The sequence below is a fragment of the Arachis hypogaea genome, chromosome 20 (assembly GCF_003086295.3).
Source record: "Arachis hypogaea cultivar Tifrunner chromosome 20, arahy.Tifrunner.gnm2.J5K5, whole genome shotgun sequence".
Lineage (NCBI taxonomy): Eukaryota > Viridiplantae > Streptophyta > Magnoliopsida > Fabales > Fabaceae > Arachis > Arachis hypogaea.
The window spans coordinates 25171850-25190551 of record NC_092055.1 but is presented as its reverse complement, the minus strand read 5'-3'; the positions used below and the strand labels follow the sequence as shown (position 1 = coordinate 25190551).

Sequence of the window (18702 nt, the reverse complement as noted above, 5' to 3'; positions counted from 1 at the left end):
TTCTACACCTATAATATACTTGTGGCATAGCATAAGAAGGACATGTGGACATTTATCCACGAAAATGTATTTTACAAATGTCCACATGTCCTTCCTATATTATGCCACAAGTATTCTATAGGTGTAGAAAAATTTTTCTTTCTACACCATAGAATTCACCTAAATTATAATTGTCAGGGAGAGATTTTCACCAAGATGTGAAAACAAAATCCCACCAACAATGCAAGGTCTCTTCTTTTCAGTCAGCTTCCTCTTGTCTCTCCACACATCATCAATTAGCTTATCTCCCCCTCCATTCTTCGGTCACTTTCGTTCCCTATATATATATATAATTTTGCATTATAACTATGAATTTTAAAATTCGATCAAATTTCCAATTCAAAATTTAAAATATCTAACAATTCGATTTGGAAATTGTAACTTGATTACATTGGTTTATACTGCTCGGTGGATCAAGCAAAATAGTAAGTTAACTTGAGATTACTGCTTTTAGAACTAAAACAAATACAGCTTGATCGTTTTGTTCACAAATCACAATTACAGATCAAGCCGTGGAGACAATAATGAAGTACTTATTATTCTAAGTGCAGTGATATCCATCATCTAGCGGGGTAATAATCACCCCAACTGTTTACATTACAAAGCATAGAATGAATATGGTTTACACTGTTGATAATTGGGGCTCAGATTTCTTTCTTTTTTCCTGCCTCATTAGATATACAAACTCCCTGAATGCTGCAATCATCAACAAATGCCATATTATTATCTATTATTCATCAGATCCAAATTAAAAGTAAAAAATAACCAAGCTGCTAGTCTCTTACCGTAATCCGAATCATGGGGTCCTGGGGATGCTTCTGGGTGGTACTGGAGAGACATTATTCTCTTAGCAGGGAAGGCAAGACCAGCACAGCTTCCATCATTGAGGTTAATATGAGTAACCTCCACTCCTTCTGGCAAAGTGGCAGGGTCAACCGCATAATTGTGGTTCTGCCAGTTTATAAAGCAATTTACCATTATACATACAATGCGATAACAATTAACCATTTGTAGACGATACAGACATGGACTAAGTTCCTAAAGCAGATTTACAAACTAAAGGGTTTTTCCATTCAAACTGCCACTGCTATAGTGTAAAAATGTAAGGTGAAAACTCGCATGCAAAGTTGTCTTCATGAGATGTTGATATTTGAAAATTCATTCAATTGCAATTTAGTCAAACGTCAAATCATCTCACAATTCTAAACTATCAAACTTCATATGAAGACAATTACATGTGAGTCATTACCAAAATGTAAGCAGTTCCTCCATATCTCACTCGTAAGACTTCAGTGTCTTGTTTACTTTCATTTTTAAGATGGAAGCAAGGTAGTGCCAACAATCAATATGAATTATATACGCCTAAAATCAATCTATTCAGATACATTCATTGACATACTTAGGCGAGAGAGAAGTCCGAGAGCCACATACCTGAGCACTAATCTCAACATGGGTTGTTCGAAGGTTACGAACAGGATGATTTCCTCCATGATGACCAAATTTCATCTTAAAGGTTTTGCCTCCTAAAGCTTGGCCAAGCAGTTGATGGCCCATGCAAATTCCAAAGACAGGGACCTTCCCTATAATATCCCTTACTGTCTCCACAGCATACGGAACAGCAGAAGGATCTCCAGGGCCATTGCTGAAAAGCACCCCATCTGGCTTCATCTTCAAAGTTTTTGATGCTGGCCATGTAGATGGTACAACAGTGATTTTGCAGCCATAAGATGCGAGTCTTCTGAGTATATTTTGCTTTATTCCAAAATCATAGGCAACAACCTATAATGCATAAACCAGAATGAAGGGCATATTAAATTACCAATATTATACAAAAAAGGAAGCAATAGTAATACCAGTGGTTATGCTTACATGGAATGTCTCCTGAGGCACTTTAGAATTAAATTCCCATTCTTGCTCTGTTTTATCAACCCATTCATGTGGAGTTTTGCATGATACTCCGCTTATAAGATCAATACCTAAAAATATTGAAAAGCATCCATGATCCATGTAGTTCCATACAACAACAACAATAAAGCCTTTTCCCACTAAGTTGGGTCGGCTACAAGGATCAAACGACGTCATTGCGCTCTATCATGTATCATGTCTCAAGAATATTACGAAAACAGATGTTCGTATGCTTACCAACAATGTCCCAAGATTGAGACATCTTAAGTAGTTCTTCGTCAGTTTTGGAATTGTCAGTGCTCAAGACACCAATAAGGCTGCCATCTTCCCGTAATCTGCGGGTGATTGCACGTGTATCAACATCATCTGTTGCACACCAAATTTTCAACAACGTTGAAACCAAAACAAGAAATTTTTACATAATAGACTTTCTCAAAGAACTATTAAAAAATACTTACAAATTCCCATGATATTCCTTTTTGCTAAGTAGTCACCTAGAGTTTCTGTACATCTCCAGTTTGAGGTGCTGAATTACTTATTGCAAGAAGAGAGTTAGTTGACTAAAAAAGTAAAGCTAAATTGACGAAAAGCAATTCCGGAGAATGTCAACAAAACCTGATACTCAAGCTTCTAATTACTAAACCCGCAAGGAAGCATTGTCTTGATTCCTCATCATCTAGCATGGTAGCATAAACATGTATTCATAATTGACTTCACAAGAACAACAACAAACCCTTATCCGCTAGGTAGGGTTGGCTATCATAATTGACTTCACAGAATAAAATATAATTCAAGAGACGATATGAATACTCACCAAAATTTACACCAGTGTTACCGATATGTGGGTTTGTCATTAGCACAAATTGGCCAGCATAACTAGGATCAGTTAGAATTTCTTGATACCTGCAAAGCACATACATGACAAGGTAAACAACCACACATGCACATTCTCAGATTGAAGTCATGCCAATAAGAAGACTGGATTTATAGTTCATCTCACCCAGTTAATGATGTATTGAAAACTACTTCGCCAACTTGGGTTCCTGTAGCCCCAAATGACTTTGCTTTCCAGATTGATCCATCCTCCAAAACAAGCCTAGCATCTGATGTCTTCCAAGGTCTTTCTCCTTTAACCATTTATAAAGCAGGGAAAAAAACATTGCATCAATTTCTTTAAGATCTGGCTAATAACCACTTCAAGCATAAACTTACAGAAGCTAAACAAAACAGTCTATATATTTGGCCAGCAGGAAGCATACTTCAGCTTAAGAAGTCAAGAGTGAAAGAACAAAAGCATGAAAAGAACAAGCTTTCAAATATTATCTAGAATAACAAGAAAAACTCAAGGCCCCATTAGTTAAAATTCAAGAATTTAAGACAAGATAAGAACAATTAATGTCATGTTTAAATAACATTGCTTTACAAGATCTTTGAGGTGCCCATAAAGAAAAAGGAAATTGGGGTGGTTACCGGCAGAACATCTGAGGGTAAAAACGCGAACTTTGGAACTGGGTTGTGCCGACTTGGAACCGAAACGCTTGGAAAGGTCACTCACAGTGACAGGGAAAGCCAAGGCTTTTGTTGCCATCAAGGTTGCGAGAACCGAACCGATCGAGCGACTGGTTCAATAGTTGAATGGTTCAACTGAGGTTGAACCGATTAATTAAATATAAATAAAATTATAAAAAATTCAACAATAATTTCTAAGCTAATAAAATTCAAAGTTTCACAATTTTACATAATAACTTGTCTATAATTTATCATTAAAAATTCACAAACAAATTTAAACATAAAAATTTATGACCGAAGAAAATCAAAACGCATTATGCATACTAGAATATGCTAAGTTAAGGGGAGCTCAAAATAAACATACTACCAACATTAGGAAAATTTCTCTCCTTTTATTTATTGATTTACAATCTCGTGGATCAAGTGTTCAATGTTAAATGATAATTCTAGTAAGGTCTGAGCTTGCTAGCACTGTAGTTTATTTGGTGGCATTTCACAAATACATTGCATATTTCCCTTAACAATTGTCCTGCATGAAGCTTTACTTTAAATGTTTATTCCAAGGTTCTGAAAATCGAACCGGTCATCCAACCGTTCTAGTTATTGGTTCACTGGTTCATTGGTTCAACCGAAATAACCATTTTATAACAAAATAATAAATAAAATATAAATAAACACATTGAAACATAATTATAATCTAATATAAATTTTAAAATATCATCCAAATTAAAAGAATTAGATTAACCACAATATTATAATATCATTCAAATATAAACTCAAAAGTCAAATAACAAAAAAAAACAACTAAATATAAAATACCAACATCAAAATTTGCCATCAATCATCAAAATACCCAAATAATAATCTAAGATCAAACAGCAACCCAATGACAAGAAGTCAAGAACAATGAATTAGTCAAGAATAATGAATTACATTGATTGATACTATCATCTAGCCAATAACAAAATTTAGTTAACAACAACCAATGACAAACAACAATAATAAGATCAAAATTAAGAACAACAATCCACAACAAAAACAATTTACCAAATTAACAAATTATCAAAATGTCAAGAACAGCACAACATCCCAACAATCACAAGTTATCAAATTAACAAGTGAATAAGATCAAGATAACAAAACAAGTTAACAAAAACAAGTTAATCCACAATTGAAACAAGAACTGGAACTGCAACCTACTAATTAAAACAACCAGCTAAAATAAAAACTGCAACCTCCATCCAGTCATCCTTTCAAAGCATATATGGTTCTGTGCAATTATCCCCAATTTAACCAAATGCCCAACTAAGTGATTTTGCTGCACCAAAAAAAACTAAGCAAGATCTTCAATGAATAAATTAAATCATACTGATCTAACCAAGCAAAGGAGGGAAGGAACGTCTCTGAATCTGAACAACAAATGAACAAAAGAAAAAGCAAGAAAACAACCATTACTTTTGGTATTTTATATTTGGTTGTTTTTTTTTTTTTTTGGTTATTTGACTTTTGAGTTTATATTTGAATGATATTATAACATTGTGGTTGATCTAATACTTTTATTTTGGATGATATTTTAAAATTTATATTAGATTACAATTATGTTTTAATGTGTTTATTTATATTTTATTTATTATTTTATTATAAAACAGTTATTTCGGTTGAACCATCGGTTGAACTAATTGAAGCAATAAACTAGTGAACCAATAACTAGAACGGTTTGATGACTGGTTAGGTTTTCAGAACCTTGGATATCACAAAGATTAAAGAGCTCCAACTGAATTTAATCAAACTTAATTAGAAGCTGTGTTTTCACCTCATAAAGAGAGGCAAAAATCCAAGGTTCTGAGAACCGGACCAGTTATCGAACCGCTCTAGTCACTGGTTCACTAGTCTAATCGGTCCAACCTTGGTTCAACCAGAAAATCGTTTTAGAATAAAATAATAAATAAATTATAAATAAACATCCTAAAATAGAATTATAGTCTAAATATAAATCTTAAAATATCTTCCAAATTTAAAATACTACATGAAATGTTATCTTCCAAATTAATAATTTACAAATTTGTTATCAAACTTTACATCAAGTGTATTCCAAAAGATCACTGACTTCAATACTAAAGAATGATATTAGAGGCTAAAAAAACATCATAAATACAGTTTCATACCCTCTAATATATGCATGCATTATTGCATTTACGCAGTTTTCCTATCATCTTTGTTTCTTTTCATTATGGCAGTCATTTCTTTTTGCTTGTTATTTGTGATTTGTCAGAGAACTCAAGTTACAAGTGTATTGAATACATTAATATAACTAGGGGTGGTAAAGCTGGGTTTCTCATTGTCAAATAGATATGACAACTCGAACTGGAGAGGAAAGCATATATATATATATAATACACAATATTTTATTATTAAATCAGAGCAGCAGCAGCACAGCAGAGCCAAATATCAAATAATCATTCAACAAATAATCATCTGTAATTGAAATCAATAAATCAACATCACAGTAAAAAACAGCAGCTCTCATTAACACAATCAAAAACACCGGCCGCACAACAGAACCAGAAATCAAATAAATCATCAACAAAAATTCAAAAACAGCCACAAATAATCAACAAAAACCATGAAATCAATAAATCATCAGCAAAAATTCAAAAACAACAGAGCCACAAATTCAAAAACAGCAGCAGCAGCACAGCAAAGCCATTTTTTATCAATAATTTCAACGAAAACACAAAACCCCTGTAATCTTATTCATTATTTCAATTTCAGAAACAGAGTTAATCAACTATGAACAAGCAAGAATGAGAGTATCAATTAATCATCAAGCAGTAAGCCAGTGACAGAGTTAATCAACCAAGAACAAGCCAGTAATTGACTTAAAATTCATTATCAAGCAGTGAACAAAGCCAATCAACCAAGAACAAGCCAGTAACAGAGTTAAAATTCATTATCAACCAGTGAGCAAAGCCAATCATCCAAGAACAAGAGCTGAACAATTCTAGTGCATCCGAGGCATTACCTTCGGCGAGGGCAGGGAGCGGAGATTTGACGGAGATCGACGGACGACAGGAAGCTGGCAACGAACACTGGCGAGCTGGCGACAGACGACGGGAGCTGGCGAGCTGACGAACCCGACGAACAGACGACGAGCGAAGAGCTGCGGAACAGGACCTGGAGACGCTGGCGACGCGAGGAGGGCCTTCGAGCACGACGAACCAGGAGGATTGGCAAACGACCACCACGAACCAAGCGGCGACGGTGAGACGAGCGGTGGCGCTATGGAGGCTAGGGTTTTCAAGGAAGACTTGGATGGAACTATGGAGGTTAGTGGGTGGACGGAGCAAGTGATGCGATTCTGAGGGAGTGAGGAAGGACTCAGGAGCTCGAGAGGAAGGAAATGCTGCTGAAAGTGGCTGAATGCGAAGAGGAGGCTAGGGTTAGTGGGTTACCGTTTCTCCTTCCTTTTTTTTCTTTTTAAGAACGAAACGGCGTCGTTTCTATTCAAAAGGTGAAAACTGGTCGTACTGCGGTTCGGTTCGACCGACCAATTTTCAGCCGGTTCGACTGTTCAAAAATGGTTTCTAAATTCGGCGATTATAATTTCTAATCGAACCGTAATTCTTGTCCTCCCGGTTTTCATAACCTGAACTAACCTATCAATAGAAATTTTAAAATTGAACTCATCCATATTCTTAACAAATTAGTCAATAATATTCAATAAGAATAAATTTCTACCTCAAAGTCATAACTCTAACCAAGTCCAACCAAATATTTTAAATTCACGCGCGCTCACTGTCGTCGCTTCTATTTTAAATTCACGCGCGCATATTCATTGTCGTCGCTTCGCGCATGCAGGTTTTTCTTCTTCCCGATGTTGCTTATTCTTCTTTTCCATTTTTGTTATCTTTCTCTTTTATTATCGTCATCACTAACAACACCAACATTTTGCTAACATCTTTATTGGTTCTGATTTTCTCTAGTCTCATTATTAAATAATTTCGGTTCATTTTTTAGTTTATTTGAGGTTCATTTGGATCCAGAAATGAATTGGATGTGTTTTTGTCGATGATTGAGTCTTTTGATTGCTTGTTCAAAGCTAAACTAATTTCGATTCATTTGTGTGTTAATTGAGGTTCACTTGATACTGCTGATAAGTATTGACCAAATTTTTTATTCCTTAAGAAATTTCGGTTCATTTCTTGGTTTAACTTAGGTTCATTTAGTTTCGTCTCACTTGAATTTGTTGAACTTGTTCATGTGTGGTTGTTTAGTTAGTTTTTGTTCAAATCTAAACTAATTTTGGTTCATTTGTGAATTACCTGAGGTTCGCTTGATGCTGCTGTTAAGTATTGATTAAATTTTTTATTCCTTAAGAAATGTCGGTTCATTTCTTAATTTAATTTAGGTTCATTTGGTTTTGTTTCGCTTGAATTTGCTGAACTTGTTCATGTGTGGTTGTTTAGTTAGTTTTTTTTCAAATATGAACTAATTTCGGTTAATTTATGAATTAACTGAGGTTCACTTGATGCTGCTATTAAGTATTGACCAAATTTTTTATTCCTTAAAAAATTTCGGTTCATTTCTTAGTTTAATTTAGGTTTATTTGGTTTCGTTTGGCTTGAATTTCTCATCCTCATCTTCCGCTTCATTTTCTTCTTTTTCATCTTTTTTTCTTCAGCTTATCCTTCTTATTTCATTTTCTCAAAATTTTTCTTGATTTACTCTCTTGAGAGAAATAAAACCAAGAAGAAAGAACGCAAAGAAGTAGGAGGAGAAACACGAAGAAGAAGGAAGATGAATGCAAAAAAGGAGGAGGAGAAACGCAAAGAAGTAGAAGAAGGAGGAGGAGGAGGAGGAGGAGAGAAATGCGAGAATGTTTACGTAGTTAGAGCGTGTATTCACTCTCCACTAATGAAATTGATTTTTGTTGGGTTTTGGCTAACTTAGTTGGATTTGATTGCCAAAAAAATTTAGATGTATAGCAGTTTGCAGCCTTGCCGACATTATATAGCTACGTAGACCGTAGAGAGAGAATAGATAGCACCAGCCACATTGAAGAGGTGGGATGATGCAGGACAAAAAACGGGCTGTCGTTCTCGTCTATCGACAGGTAAGTGAATAGAGATTGGGTTGTGGCCCATACTTATCAATACCGAACCGATAATGAACAGATCATACGACTGAACACCGATCACTAATTCAATCGATAGATTACGGATTCATTCAATTAATTCGATAATAATTAAATAAAAATATAAAATTATAAAAAAAATTAAAAGTGAAATTCTTGAAAATCAATCACTTTTAGTATTTTTGGCAATCATTTAACCAGTATAAACACTAAATTATCTTTAACAAATAAATTTCATTAATTTATGTGTGCAAACTATAAAAAAATGTGAGTACAAACTATATTAATTGTTCTGATAAATATAAGTACAAATTATATACTTTTTGTATGCAAAATTCTTATAAATATGAGTAAAAATTATTGTCAAATACTGACAAAAAATAATAATATTTACTTATTATATAGTATTACTCAAATTAAAATACATATTTTCGCATATATATTAATAACCATCAAGAATCAAAAGTTAAAATACTTGTAGATGATAAAAATCTAACAATTTCTCTGTGAATAAACAAAAAATCTGAATCACAAATTATTATGTCAATAAGATTCACCTCCTTGTTTTAGGTGGAAATGGAGAAGAGAGCAAATTGCAGGCATAACCGCAAATAGAACCACGGATCAAGCATTTTGTATTCTGGCTAATCCTAATATATACATAAAAAGTGTAGACTTCCTATTTCATTCAGAATTTATATAAATCAGTATACATTACTTATTCTTTATTTCCATAAATTATTGTAAGTTCTTGCTACAAGTTTTTATGCATGCAAACATTACGGCAACTCTTTTGAACATTCATTGATTTAGTTTATTTTTTGTTCTTGCTTTCTTATAGTGAGATCATTATTTTTATTATATTAATTACATGGATCTCTTCAAGTAGGGAAGATTTAAATAAAGATGTGATAACGGTTGATCTGTCAAAACCAAGCGATTGGAGGTTAAACTGAAAAAAGTATTCCAACTCAGGTAAAATTTTCACATGCCACTTTAAGATTAACGATATCAAAACATCTTTTTTATTATAAGTCATCAAGCCAATAATGTAAAACATTAACCAAGTTGGATTTAGTGGTTAGTTTATTAATTCTTTTAAATAAGTATTAGGATTCGAATTTTATTTTGTATATGCAGTAATTTATTGACCATCAGCAAAATCTTATATTTTGTTTGGATGGAAGATGAAAAATGAGAGGAAAAGTTGATTTTTTTTATATTGTTTGGATGAAGAGAAAATAGATGGAAAGAAAATAAGAAAAAAATTTTCTTTTATTTGGGTAGAAAGAAAAGTAAGAAGAGGGAAAATCATAACCAAGTGAAATTACATTAATACTCTTCCCTATATTATATATAAATAATAATATACCAATGTATTTTTACCATTGTTTATACGAAGGGTAAATTTGTATTTTTACCATTATTTATACTTTTTTCTATCAGTTTTCATCTCATGTCCGAGAAAAAAAGTTTTCGATGGCCTCCGTACCATTTTATTGTTTTTCTCCCAATTTTCTATCCTGATCCAAACAGAGGAAAAGTTAATTTTTCATCCATTTTCCATCCTTACATTTTTTTTTTACTTAATTTTCTTTAAACCAAACAATGCGTTAAATAGAGCTTCAATCACGTTAAATTAATCATTAATATGTCGGATTAGAGAATACTGTAAAAAACCAAAGATAATGTAAAATATTATCCAAGTAAACCGCAATAGGAGTGATGCCTCTCATCGTTTTCTATCTCTAAATTAATCCACAAACCGCGATAACATAGTATTTTTCTTTTTGTATTTTTTTGTCCATAAACTGCGATGCATTGTAATAGTTTTAGTCAATTTCTGTTCAAACGTAATCCGCAATGACATATAACGATTATGTAGGATCCAAATGTAACTAATTTTCAGTTGTTGTATTTGAATAATTTTAAATGCTATTTTATTTAAATGTATAATTTATCAATAATTTTATATAGAAGTTTAAAATAAAATGTATATTTAATTAGCTTATTTTAATACCACTTTGATCTCTTTTTTTCTAATATAATTTTTATAATTTTTTAAAAATAAAATTTACTCAACAAACAAGATATATAATATTAAAATTTAGATTCTTGATATGAATTATCATATTTTATAATATAATTTCTTTTATATAATTATAAAATTTAATGTGAACATTTATAAAATAAATGATAGATTGATTATATAAAACTTAGGTATCATTAGCTTACCGCAATACTACTTTGATCTCTTTTTTTTATATAATTTTCACAATTTTATAAATGATAAATTTATTCGACAAATAATATATGCAATATTAGAATTTAAACTCTCATGAGCTAACATTTTTTATAATGTAATTTTTTTATATAATTAAAGAATTTAATATGAGAGTTTTTGAAATAATAAGTTAATTACATAAATATTATTTACTATGATATTCTACATGTATATATATATTCTTTATGTTACTGCAAATTAAGTTTAGTGTTATCATAACAAATTCATAAAAAATTTAAAAATCTTAGCAAGCATTAGTTTGTTAAATACTATTTTAATCTCTTTTTTTATATCTTGTCTTATAATAGATAGATATTTTTTCATTGTAAAAGAGATGTAATGATATATTTTAATTAGGACAATTTATTTTAATAAATTAACGAAAAAGTTCTACATCCATGTAAAAATTACATGGATGTTATCCAAGTCCCTTCCACTTCACACCCCACACACTTATTTGTGTACACGTGTCTCATATAACGTATATAACCTAATCCTTATTTTGTCTGATCAACCTTTCTCAACGTAAACCTTTCCATACAACGACAATCTTTTTCTTCTTCTTCTTATTCTTCAACATAATTAAATTCGTTGTTCTCCTTTATTCGCGTTTTTCTTCTCTGCATTATGGATTTGGATTGACTTAACGTAATTAGCTTCGTCATTCATCTTCTTCTTCGTTTTCTTCTTCGATCTGCACTTCTGAATTGAAACAATGAATGAATCAACTTCAAATCAGTTGAATGAGTGCGATTTGGATAATTCTTCCGAAACGTATCAATTTGATGAGGTTTGGATTATTGAATTTTGAATCTAATTCAATGGAATGAAATTGCTAATTTTATTTGAAGTGAATTGAATGGACTGAGGTGATCTATATCTGAATTGAATTGAATTGAATTGATAATATGTAATTGTGAGTGTGAGTAACTGTGACTAACTGTGAGTAATTGTGAGTAACTTTTCGGTTCGGTAAGTACTAAAGAGTTGATTCACCATGTGCATGTGTTCCGTTCGGTAAGCATAAAGGAGTCTAAAAAAAATTAGACGAATATATTCTGTTTTGTTCCCTAAGCACTATATAATTGTTTCACCGTAATTAAGATTTTGGTTCACCATAATTAAGATTTCGGTTCACCATGCAGACCAGCTGTGTTGTGGATGAAAAATTTATCCCAAAGGTGGGAATGATTTTCAAGACACTAGAAGAAGCTGAAAAGTTCTACAAACATTATTCCAAACTTGCCGGTTTTTCTACCAAAATAACGAACACAACTCGGGACGGAGACAAGATTAAGAATAAACTAATTGTATGCTCTAGAGAGGGGAGGTGGAAATCAAAGATATCTCCAACTTTGAAGACAAACCCTTCAGCTGGGTTAAATTGTTCGGCCAGAATTTACGTACACATAATGAAGGATGTTGGTCTTTGGACAATTTCCAAAGTTGTTTTGAATCACTCACATCCTTGTTGTCCAGACCAGGCTAAGATGCTCAAACAACACATGGAGCTTAGCATGTTCGTGCGTCGCACCATTGAAACCCACGAGGAAACCGGAATCAGACCGAGCAAAACTTACCAATCATTTATGGCAGCAGCTGGCAGCCACCGTGAACTATGTTTTATAGAAAAAGACGTAAGAAATTACATCACTAGGGAAGTACGAAATATTTTTTGAAGAAGATGATGCCAAAGAATTTGGAAAGTACCTAGTTAGAATGAAAGAGAAGAACCAAAATTTCTTCTTTGAGCTCAACCTTGAAGGCGATCACTGCATTAAACATGCATTCTGGGCTGATGCAAGAAGTAGGATTGCATTTGATTATTTCGGAGACGTGGTTTCATTTGACACCACCTATAACACAAATAGGTATTCGGTTCTTTCAAACATATTTAGGATGTTCAGTGAGTGTATATATTTCGGTTCACCACCTTGTGGTTGTTATTTATGCAGGTACAATTTGGTTTTAGGTTCTTTTGTTGGCGTAAATCACCACGGTCAGTCGACACTTCTTGGATGCATGCTGATGAAAAATGAGGACATCCAATCATTCAAATGACTATTTGAGTGTTGGTTACGTTGCATGGGAGGGAAGGCACCAAAAGATATTCTTATCGATCAATGCGCATCGATTCAAAGGGCAATTGAGCTGTGCATGCCAACAACAATTCACCGCTGGTGCATCTGGCACATTATGAAGAAGATTCCAAGAAAATTAAATGGCTACAAGGGGCACATCGATATTGAACAAGAGATGAGCCATGTTGTTTGGAACTTGTACACAAAAGATGCATTTGACAGAAATTGGAACGATTTTCTTACAAAGTATGGTCTCGGAGGAAACGAGTGGCTTTCAAGTAATTGAGGTTTCAATTTGAATTATTTTTATGCTCATATCTTTTTTTTCCAAAGCATGCACTGTTTTCGGTTCACCAGACCTTATAGTTTCAGTTTGGTTTGCAGAGCTATACGATGATCGCCATATATGGATTCTAGTTTACTTGGATCACCACTTTTGGGCCGGGATGAGAAGCACGCAAAGGAGCGAGAGTATGCATTCATTTTTCAACAAGTTCATCACACGGAATAGCTTCTTGAGACAATTCTGAAGCAATACGACAATTGCCTAGCAAGCAGAGAGCAAGCAGAGAGAGAATTCGATGTTGCAGATTTTCACACCGTGATACCATGTGCAACAAAATCAATAATAGAGGCACAGTTTCAGCATGTATATACCCATGAGAAGTTCAAGGAAGTTCAAGCTCAATTCAGAGGTAAAGTGGACTGTATCACAAGATCAATGTATTCCACCCTAGGTTTCACAACATATGAAGTAATAGAGCAGGTTTCCAACTCCACATCCAATAAGTTTGTTGTCACCTACGATGCAGTATCACGAGATGTAAAGTGTCATTGCTTGCTGTTTGAGTCTAGGGGCATATTGTGCCGCCATTCCCTAAGTGTCCTAAGCTTTGAGCGAGTGGATAACATGGCACCGAAATACATATTGGAACGTTGGAGCAAGAACATAAAGAGGAGGCATACACACATTAAGAGCAGGCAAGATGAACCTCTACTAGAGCCAAGAAGTAAGAGATTTGACGAATTGGTGTTTTGGTCACACAATATATGTGAATTTGCTTCTGAGTTTAAAGAGTTGATCGAAATTTTGCACCGAGCATTTGACAAGGTCATTGCGGAGATGGAAGAATATTAAGGGAGAAGCAAAGGAAAAAGTTTGTTAACCCACGAAGAAGCGACATTAAAGCAATGTGAATGACCTTCAAAGCCCACCATGTGTCAAAACAAAAGGTCGGCCCAAGAATAGACTTGGATCAAATCTGAAAAAAAAGATCTCAAATGCCATGAAGAAAAAGAAAAAGACAGCTCCAAACGAGGTAAAATTGACTTGCTTTTGATTAGTTAAAAATTCAATTGTTCATTTTGCTAATATACAATTATGTCTTTTGTAGTTGAACATTTTAGACTCCGGATCATCGATTCAGTCAAGCTCCACTCTTTACAATACACCATATATGAATTATCCAAGAGAGGATTGTACAAGTTTTAGTTTTTATTAATGTAAGTTTTTGTTCACCCATGAGTAAATTTCGGTTCACCATGGTTATAGCAGGATTAATTTCTGAATGTTGATAGTCTTTAATGAATAGTCACTTTTTTTTATTCGTCTAGTGTATTAATTCCTAAGTTGAATAATTAGAATTTGTTTTTTTTTTTTTGTTTAGGGTTCAGAGTTCAAAGTTAAGGATTTAGGGTTTAGGGTTCATGGTTTAGGGTTATGGTTTTAGGGTTTTAGGGATTTAGGGTTTATGGTTTCAGGGTTCAGTGTTCAGGGGTTCAGTGTGTTTCAAACTTTCGGTTCGCCCCGTGTATTAATTTTGGTTCACCATGTTCATGGTTGAGGATTTATGCTTTAGGGGTCAAGGTTTTAGGGGTTTAGGGTTTACGATAGGGTTCAAGGTTTAGGGTTTAGGGTTTAGGATTTAGGGTTTAGGTTATAGTTTTAGGGTTTTAGTGATTCAGGTTTTATGGGTTCAGGGTTTTGGTTTTAGTGTTTAGGGTTTAGGGTTCAGAGTTTAGGGGTTCAGTGTGTTTCTACCTTTCGGTTCGCCCAGTGTATTAATTTCGGTTCGCTGTGTTCTTTTGGAGTTTGTAATGTATTGGTAAATACAGTGATTGCGATCACTGAGAACTTGGAATAAAACAGCAGCTAGACAGTTCCAACAGATATATAAATTAACATCTCAGATTAGTAATCCATCTTGAATCAAATATAAATATTAACATTTGATACATACATTGATATTAAGAATAGAACTATACATTAACATTGACATATATACATTTGAAAGAAGCATTGTTTGATTTTTTAACAAGTTAAACAAAATATATACTACTACTATATGCATTGTTTGATACATACATTGACATATATACATTTGAAGTATGCATTATTTGCTTTTTAAACAAGTTAAACAAAATATTGTTAATTGCAACTAGTATATGCTATTTGCTATCTAAATCTCCAAATGTGTATTTACAATAAGGGCTGGAGAGGAAAGCAGATGGCTTGGTGAGTCTTATTGCTTCAAATTCCCAAATCACTTGGTCTCTGATTTTGTTCATTTCATGAAACAGAAGATTTGGACCATATTGGTATCTGAAGTCATCAAGCTGTTTCTGCATTTCAATTGAAATAAATTAGTTACATATGAAATGAACCCAAATGAAATAAGAACAATATCATTCAAAGCTCTAATCATACTGTAAAAATGCAATCACAATAACCCTAAACCCTGAACACATTAAATATTAAGTAAATCAAAATCACATTAAATAACAACAAATTTTATTCAAAGCCCTAGTTATACTGTAAAAATGCAATCACGGTAATCCTAAACCCTGAACAAATTAAAAGGAGGCCACCGAATAAAAAAACAATCACTTGATGAAGCAAAATTATAAGACCCAGTGAACCGAAAATTGTTTATGTGGTGAATAAATGTTGATCAAATTTCAATCAACAAGAATAGTATTTCTACATGGAAAAGAACTATTGAACAGAGTAACAACCAACTTCAAAGCTCTAGTTACACTATCAACTTAACTGAATGAAATAAGAAAAGAAAGAAGTTTATTAATTTAGAAAGTACTTACTTGTGTCCAAGCTTTATATTTATATCTCTTCCCGCTTTTAATTTTTTGTGGATCTATTGTTTCGAGCCATTTCATCACGTATATTCCACAATCATAGCTAAGCAAGAACTGAGTATAATACTATCAATAGTATACAAAATAAAACACATTAAAAATAGCACTATAGAAGAGAAAGATTCTTACTTTGTACGTTGACCATTCAATTGGATATACTCTGCTTCCTCTCCCAGTCCATCCTCCATTAAGGGTTCTGCCCCAGCGTATATATAACACCCTACCACAGAGAGTCTTATGCTTAAGTCATAAAGCTGAGGTGGTAAGGTATTACGACCTCTAAAAGCAAAATATATATAATAATGATAATGAAAAAGAGATAGTATGCTAGGAGCCTTGAAAAATAGGTAAAACAAAATCGCAAAATCAAAAAGCGCAATCCTCAGGAAATGTGGTTACTTGCGTGAGAAGATAACTAAAGCTCAACAACAAATATATACAGATGACATGAGTAGAGGGTCAATAATACAAAACAACAAGCTCCTAACTCAGCCTGCGAAGCCAAGGCTGACTGGAGAACATATATGTACATATATATACATAATAATAACCCAAAAGAATATGTTCAAAACCCTAGTTCTCCATAAAACCTCTAGAAGGTACATAAACAAAGTATTCTTACATACAAGAAGAGAAACTATACTTATATATATACATCAAAGTAACAAAAGGAGATCCCAAAGTAAACCACTTTGCCGCAGAAACTTCAGCTCGACCTGCATCTGAAAACAACAACACAGTATGGAATGAGAACCGGAGGTTCTCAGCATGGTAAAGGTGCCACGCATATAATATATAAGGTCCTGGGAATGCCAGAGGCAGTCCTAGATCGCCGACTCTCAAATTATAAAGCTTAAAATTAGTAAACAAAAATCATAAAAAGGGTGGTCTTCTAGGGAATTTTAAACCTAGCTTAAAACTTTAACCTTAACTCTAAACCTGTCCACCTTTCCTCCGTACCTCCATCTCCGATGATTCGCATAGACAAAACAAACAGACAAGGCAAGCACAGGTAGAAAACAAAGAGTTCAAGTAACAATTACAACAATTAGCAGAATATAATCAATTAGGCATTCCCAATTAAGGCATAGCAAACAAAGCACACATATGCATATGATGAATGTCTATTCTACTGGCCGTGAGCTCACGTGTTTTGCTAGAATCCGACATATCTGGTAGCTAACCCAGACATTGATCTCTAGGATGCGCATCTCCAGGAAGATCATAAACAAAAGAGAGTTCCTTTCCACCTTCTCATGGAGGTTTCACGAAGGAGAGTGCCTTTCCACATCGAAGGAGTGTGCATTTCCACCTTGCAACAAGAGAAGAACGTGGGGATACAATAAGAAGGAGAGTGCCTTTTCACCTTCCCCACATCTACATCACGACAAGAGAGGGAACTTCCGTCCTTAACTTGCCATATCGACCATTTCGGCCACACACAGTCATCCCCAAATCTCATCATTTATCCTTATCATTTCCTTACATTTGTTCTTTATAGCCATAGCAACATGTATTCATTTAGATTTCACATCATTCTCTTATAATTCATCACGTTTACCCTTTTCTTCATCCCCAAGTTACCTCAATTTCCTAGCTTTAACTAGCTACTAGGCTTAGTGTTATACTTTATGACTAAAAAGAGGAAAATAGAGGTTTAAAAGTCTAAAATCTGGTTTAAAACACAAAATCCAGTTTTACAGGAAACAAGGGCCACGCGTACGCGTGGGCCATGCGTACGCGTAGGTGACAATATCGTGTCACGCGTAGGTGTGGGTCATGCGTACGCGTGGTCATACATGTTGAATCATCACGCGCACGCATGGGCTACTCGCGCATGTGCAGTTTAAAATTCCATGCCACGCGTACGCTTGGGCCATGCGTACGTGTGGATGTACGTTTTTCCAAAAGAATAACAGATTACCCAAAAGCTGTTATATCCACCTGCATATTACATAATTCACGCCTATATTTCCGACGTTTATAACTTTTTCTACAAAATTTTATTTTTTCACAAAATTTATACCGTTCAAAAGCTTGCAAAACCGTCTTTGAGTTGAAATAAATTCCACATCCAACCAAAATTTGAGGATCCAATTATGAACCGCCGAAGTTCGGCCGAAAACCAAGTTTTTCAAAGACTTCAAAACTTCATTTTCTTTTAAAAACTCATTCCCACTCAATTCAACATATTCATAACCATCAATATACTTACCCTCAACAATAGCACAACAATCCTTGCAATCCTATCATTTCCTTAGCTCATTAACATCTCATTTCAACCCAACTTTACAAGTTTTAATCACAACCAAAGCATACCAATACTCAACCCCACACCTTCCATACCTTTTACAACACATCATACCTAACATTCTCAATCATTCAATAACTCCTTACATATTCCCATACATCTCCACAATTCCAAATTCAAGATAATAACAATTATACTCATGTTCATACATAGATCCCTTGTCACACATATCAACACGTACATTAACTCTTTTATTCAACAATTACCCACAATAAGTACTTCACACCACTATCATGAATGACTCAACTCTTACATCAAGAATTTGCTAATTAATACCAAATATGCT

At 33.8% G+C, this 18702-nt stretch overlaps 2 protein-coding genes across 2 annotated transcripts; one reads left to right on the top strand and one right to left on the bottom strand.

Annotated features, from left to right (window-relative positions):
• Window positions 1-406: 406 nt before the first annotated feature.
• On the bottom strand, window positions 407-6930 carry LOC112782840 (carbamoyl phosphate synthase small chain, chloroplastic). Its single transcript, XM_025825466.3, has 11 exons — window positions 6476-6930; window positions 3415-3588; window positions 2945-3071; window positions 2759-2847; window positions 2560-2620; window positions 2403-2470; window positions 2182-2310; window positions 1909-2015; window positions 1471-1818; window positions 825-990; window positions 407-735 (listed from the first exon to the last, which is right to left on the bottom strand). The coding sequence occupies exons 2-11, from the start codon at window positions 3530-3532 to the stop codon at window positions 662-664; spliced, it is 1287 nt and encodes a 428-aa protein (XP_025681251.1). The 5' UTR covers window positions 3533-3588; window positions 6476-6930; the 3' UTR covers window positions 407-661.
• A 5660-nt stretch (window positions 6931-12590) lies between these two features.
• On the top strand, window positions 12591-14090 carry LOC140183006 (protein FAR-RED ELONGATED HYPOCOTYL 3-like). The gene is made up of 4 exons (XM_072230998.1): window positions 12591-12742; window positions 12827-12870; window positions 13286-13368; window positions 13464-14090. The coding sequence occupies exons 1-4, from the start codon at window positions 12591-12593 to the stop codon at window positions 14088-14090; spliced, it is 906 nt and encodes a 301-aa protein (XP_072087099.1).
• Window positions 14091-18702: the final 4612 nt, after the last annotated feature.